Source organism: Myotis lucifugus, unplaced genomic scaffold (assembly GCF_000147115.1).
Source record: "Myotis lucifugus unplaced genomic scaffold, Myoluc2.0 scaffold_560, whole genome shotgun sequence".
Taxonomy (NCBI): Eukaryota; Metazoa; Chordata; class Mammalia; order Chiroptera; family Vespertilionidae; genus Myotis; species Myotis lucifugus.
Window position 1 is genome coordinate 452,323 of NW_005871608.1, and position 5,000 is coordinate 457,322.

Here is a 5,000-nt window from a genome sequence, read left to right on the forward strand (position 1 = left end):
GTGGCGCTCCGGACGCAGCGTTGCCCACCGGGCGGAGTGAGAGTGGGGGGTGCCGCTCCCCTTCTCTCCCTTCCCTTCCTTCCAGGTTTATTTGCGGGGCCGAACCCGCTTTTATTCCAACACTTGGCCTCAGAAACTCGGCTCCGCGAGAACCAGAACCTACTGATTCGAGAAATTTTGTCTCTTTATGTCGTTTTGCAACTTAAAAAAAAAAATCGTGCTGCTGCAAAAGAAAAGGAATGTTTTTGAAAACTTGCTGGCCCAAGGATAACCCCATTTTGCAGGCACAGTCCACCCTCTCTGGCGCCGAGTTTATTCCTGTACCCTCCTCCCAAGTTTTAATGAACAATCGCAGTCCCGAACGGCGTGGGGAACGCTCGTGCGGAGGACTTTCTTAAGTGCTGGGTCTAAACTTTCAGAATGGACTTGGGGGCCATGATAACGCTCAGAAGTTACTGGATATGATCTCCCCTCTGCCCAATAGCCACTGACCCATCAAACGGAGACCCCGCGTCACCCAGTTCAAATCCCCACGGACTCGATGGCTAGGGGTGGCGCCATTTCTCTCCCCCACCCCATTGTCTTTGGGGAGGCGTGGAAGGGGTCCCTGCACAAGATGACAACATAAAACTTCGTTTAAATTGTTATTTGTGTGTTTCTAATCTCCTAAGAGTACCCTTTTGGCCTAATGCAGACTACTGCCGTAAACACAGGGGCGACAAAACACCCCCTCCCCCAACAAAACAAAACTAAACACAGGTGGATACAGAGACTCGGGGCAGCGCGCTGGCTCGGTGCGAGGCGGGGGAGACGGCAGTCCTGGAGCTGGGCGGTGCGGGTAATCCGATGCGGGAGGAGAGCGCAGACTAGTCCGCTGCAGTGGTCAACCTTTTGGCCGGCCGCGCCCTTTTCCCCTAGGGGAGGCCGCTTTTCTCCGCCCTAGAAGCAAACAAGCTACCGGAAGATGTCCCTCTGTGTTTTCTGCGAATTCAAGTAGCCAATCCCCAGCGTAGAACAGTGCTTCCAGGAGGGGAGAAGGGTTAAAAAGGGACCCCGGTTGTGTGCTTCCCCTAGAAGCCACGTCCGGCTCAGACCTCTCCGGGAATGGGGGATCGCTGTATGCTGGCCTGGTGGGGCCTGGGCAGGAGAATGCTAACCCTGGACGGCCTCCCCCGCCCCCCCCCGAAGCGCGTGGGGCACGAACCCCATCTGTCCTCTTACCATCCCCATCCCCTCACCACCACCACCTCAGTCCTTCCTTTCTTCCCAGTGTTCGCTAGGAAAACAAGCCCTAAAACACTACAACTGTAAGGGACTTCATAAGCTCTCAGGACTGGAGGTAGGTCACCCGCAGCCCAGTGGGCCAGAGGCCGGGCAGTGGGGAGTTGGCAGTGAGTCGCTTCACGTGACAGACACAGAGAGACTAGAATGACACTGAATCTGAGAACGTTAGTTCGCGCTGAAATCTCTCGGGGTCTCTTGGTCTCGGAGGGTGGGGGGCGAGGGACCATGGACTTTTTTCAAAGTCTAGTTTCTCCGGAGTTTCTCCAAATGGACGGCGAAACCGGGACTATAAAATCTTTGGGAATAAAGCTTTTTTTTTTTTTTTTAAGGAAAGCAGCAGACCTGGGCACCAGGTTTTGGGGGCGGACAGTCCCACTTGCTAGGCGACCCCCCCCCCCCCCGCGGTCACCTAGCCACCCTTATCCCCTTTACCACTCAAACCACTTGGCATTATTTGGTCCCGGGCTGGTTCACTCCAGTGCACATTGGGGGCTGAGACCTAAATACTCACTTGATATAGCATAATAATCCTTTTCTCATATTTGATGGGAATGTTTTCCATATCCCAGTATTTGACAACATCTCCCTATAGGGACAGGTTTGTATTTATGTTGGTAAAACGTCCCCTGCCTCCAAGTCTATTGTAACCCAACACCTGACAACCCCGAGTCCCATTTCTGTTTGCAGAAAGGGTTTATTCAAGCACATAATGGGATCCCAGCAGAAAGCCTTTTAGAACAAGGGGCTCTGGTAAACTTCACCACATGAACTCCGTTTCCAGGGCTATTAAGCTTTTAATTGGAAAATAGCAGAGGAAATTTCAAGGTGACTATAACGTGTTAGCAGTTAGTGCGGAGAAGAAAAGCCGGAGCGGGAATGAATGTGGAAAGCATATGGTCCGAATCACATTTAGGAGGAGCGGCCTGCTTCTAAGTCCCGGCGGCTTATACACGTATGGGAAAAACAATCAAAGACATTGGAAAGGGAGGGGGTAGGATTACAAGTAAATGTAACCTCGCTAGCCTGGACCCACTCGTGTTCTGCTCTGGGTGGGGCGTGTGTTTTCAAGCCACAGTTAACTGGGGAGCATTGTGACCGATATTAACAGTGAAGGAGAATGTGCCTACGCGGTCCTCTCTCTCGGCGCGCACAGTCTCACGGTGTGTGTCTCTATCTAAAAGCTTGAGGAATGCAGGTGTCCTTGCTGAGAAACTGAGGATGTTCTGACTCCGAATCTGGGAGTCCTGCCAGCGGCGCCTCACCTCAAGAAACAATCAAAAGGACAGTTTCATGTTGTCCCGATTGTGTAATACATCAGGGCATTTTCTGCTTTGCTGGATTCTCATGGAGGCGGAGGTCAGGGTTCCTATTTTGTCGTTTTAATCTCAACCACGGTGACGCTGGAAGCGGGAGGGGGTGGGGGCGTGTAGAAAGCCCTTTGAATGCAGAAAAAACGAGCCCCCTTTCCCGGTGTATGAACTTCTCAGCTCTCACACTGTCCGTGCCTCTGGGCATCCGTCTTTGGGCAGCTTCAAAATGAAAGGGGGGAACAAATGTCTAGCGAGGCCGTGGTGGGGCAACCAGCAATCGATTTCTTAAGGTGACAATAATGCCCTTGTTCTCCCTCAATTAATTGGGGAGAAACCCTTGAGCACTCCCCCAAGGCACCCGGACGCCGCCCTCTGGGGTGTGGGGCGGCGGCCGCGATTGAACCTGCGTTTGCAGGGTCTGGGGGAAGCCTCGGAGCAGAAGGAAGGTGCGGAGCGGTTCTGTCCTCACACCGTTTTGGCAGCGGGCGGCCAGAGGCTCTCCAAGGGCCTGGCCTTTGGGGAGCAAAAGGGGGCGTGGGATGGCTGCTGCTCGCTCCTTCCTGTTCTCGGAAGCCAGCGGTGACTCAAGCCTGGGAAGGTGGGCTCCCCCGGGGCAGATTCCTCAAACCCAGCCCACACGCAGGCCGCGCCCGCCCCCACCTTTTGGGGTGGGGTGGGGGTCGTTCCTGTGTTGCTTTCTCCAAAGGGCCCACTGAGCAGCGACCTTAACTCCGGGCTCTCGAAGGGAGGACCCGGAAAAGCGCTTCTTCGGAGCGCTCCCCACTGAGCCGGGGGTCGGCCCGCTTCCCCGAAGGCCCCGGGGCGCAGCCGCTCAGTCTCCGCTCGGGTCTCCGGCCGGGAGCGCCGCGGCCTCGGCCCGTCCGCCGCCCGGCGGATCCCCTCGGGCCTGGGAGTTCGAGGCTGGCCCTTAGGGGAGGGCCTGGCTCGCTCGGGGCTCCTGGGCCAGGCGGACACACCCCGCGGGCAGCAGGAGAGCTGGAGGTGGCTGAGGGCGCCGGGCGCATCCCCAGCCCCATTGCGCAAGACGGTCGCAGTGGGCGGCCTGAAGCGTAAAGGAGAAAAGAAAAAACACGTCCCCAACAAGGTAAAGTGAGAGCAGCGATGGCTTTAAAAGTTTTACGATTATCTTATCCCTCTGACTACAATTCGAAACAGACAAAGCCGAGGAAGTCTGTTTAGGAAGTCAGTGCAATATTCAAGGGGCAAGACAGTCTTGCCTAGGGTTCGCTCATGGGCTCCGGTGCAGCTCTTCCAGGATGCGCCCCTTTTCCAGAACTCCCTTCCGCCCCCTCCTCCCTCGCGGTCCCAGAACAAAGCCCTGCGGCGGGGAGAGAGGGAGAATGGGCGGGCTTCCCTGAAAGAAGTCCCTGCTCGGCCAAAGGGCCCCGGAATCCAGGGCGAAACGGCCGGCGCTGCTCGCACCGCGGGGGCAGTGGGTGCCAACACCCGGCCCCGAGGCCAGGCCCGCGGGGGGATAACGCAGCGCTGCGCCAGGCGCGGGGACTCGAGAACCACCCCAACCCGGGAAACTGAGGCTGAGACTGGGCACGCTTGACCCAACACCGAGCCCTGGGGACCGCACGACTTCCGGAGCAACCGGGGCTCCGCCCCCACCCGGCGCCCCGCCCCCGCCCTGCTCGCCCCGCCTACCCGCCCAGTTCCCCGCCCGGGCGCCCTCCCAGCTGTCAGGGCCGCAGTAGTTGAGAAGTTTGCTGGCTGTTTTGCCGGGGACCAAACTCTAGTCGCTGAGTCAAGGCCCTTGGAGTTTCTGAGAGGGAGGGGGGCAAGGGGGAGGCGTCTTTTCCAGGCGAGCCGTGGGCAGCGCCGCGCTCAGCGGCCAGCAGCAGGGCTCAGGCCTTGCCCACGGGTGGGTGTGCGGAGGGAAAAAGGAGAACTAAAGCGCCGCGGAAGTTCCCCGGGCAATCTTTTCAGAGGGGCAGCGGCCAGGGGCACGCGGCCGTGGACAAGGCCAAGCTGGGTGAGCCAAGGAAAATCCCTCTTTCTCGGCAGACTGCTGAGGGGTGGGGGATTGTAGCGCCAAACGCATTCCATAGAAACGCTCTTAATTCCTCTTGATGCAAAGCGTCAGGTGTAGTGTATGGGCACGTGTGAAACCAGTTCACTGAGGTTCACGGGGAGCGGAGAAGGGGCCCGAGTTCCATGCGTGGATGGGAGTCTTGTTCCCACAAGGTGATGGGGAGACGGCGGGGCTGGCTCACGCCTATGCCCCACATGGCGGTTCCGTGCGTGGGTTTCAGAGAGAGCCCCACGGCGGGTATGGCAATGGTTGTGGCAGGTCAGAGGCTTAGGTCTGCGCGTGGAATTTGCAGCCGGAGCCGAGTGAGAGCCAAACCGACCAGGTGGGCCGCCGGCCCAGCTACCGCG

General features: G+C 58.0%; 1 protein-coding gene across 1 annotated transcript in view; it reads left to right on the forward strand.

Moving 5' to 3' along the window:
• The first annotated feature begins 688 nt into the window (after positions 1 to 688).
• LOC111823568 overlaps positions 689 to 5,000 on the forward strand; it is a 4,800-nt gene continuing 488 nt past the window's right edge. The window contains exons 1-3 of the mRNA XM_023745610.1: positions 689 to 703; positions 3,409 to 3,699; positions 4,946 to 5,000. The exon at positions 4,946 to 5,000 is cut by the window's right edge and continues 221 nt beyond it. Coding sequence (XP_023601378.1) covers positions 689 to 703; positions 3,409 to 3,699; positions 4,946 to 5,000 — 361 coding nt within the window. The remainder of the gene's footprint in view (positions 704 to 3,408; positions 3,700 to 4,945) is intronic.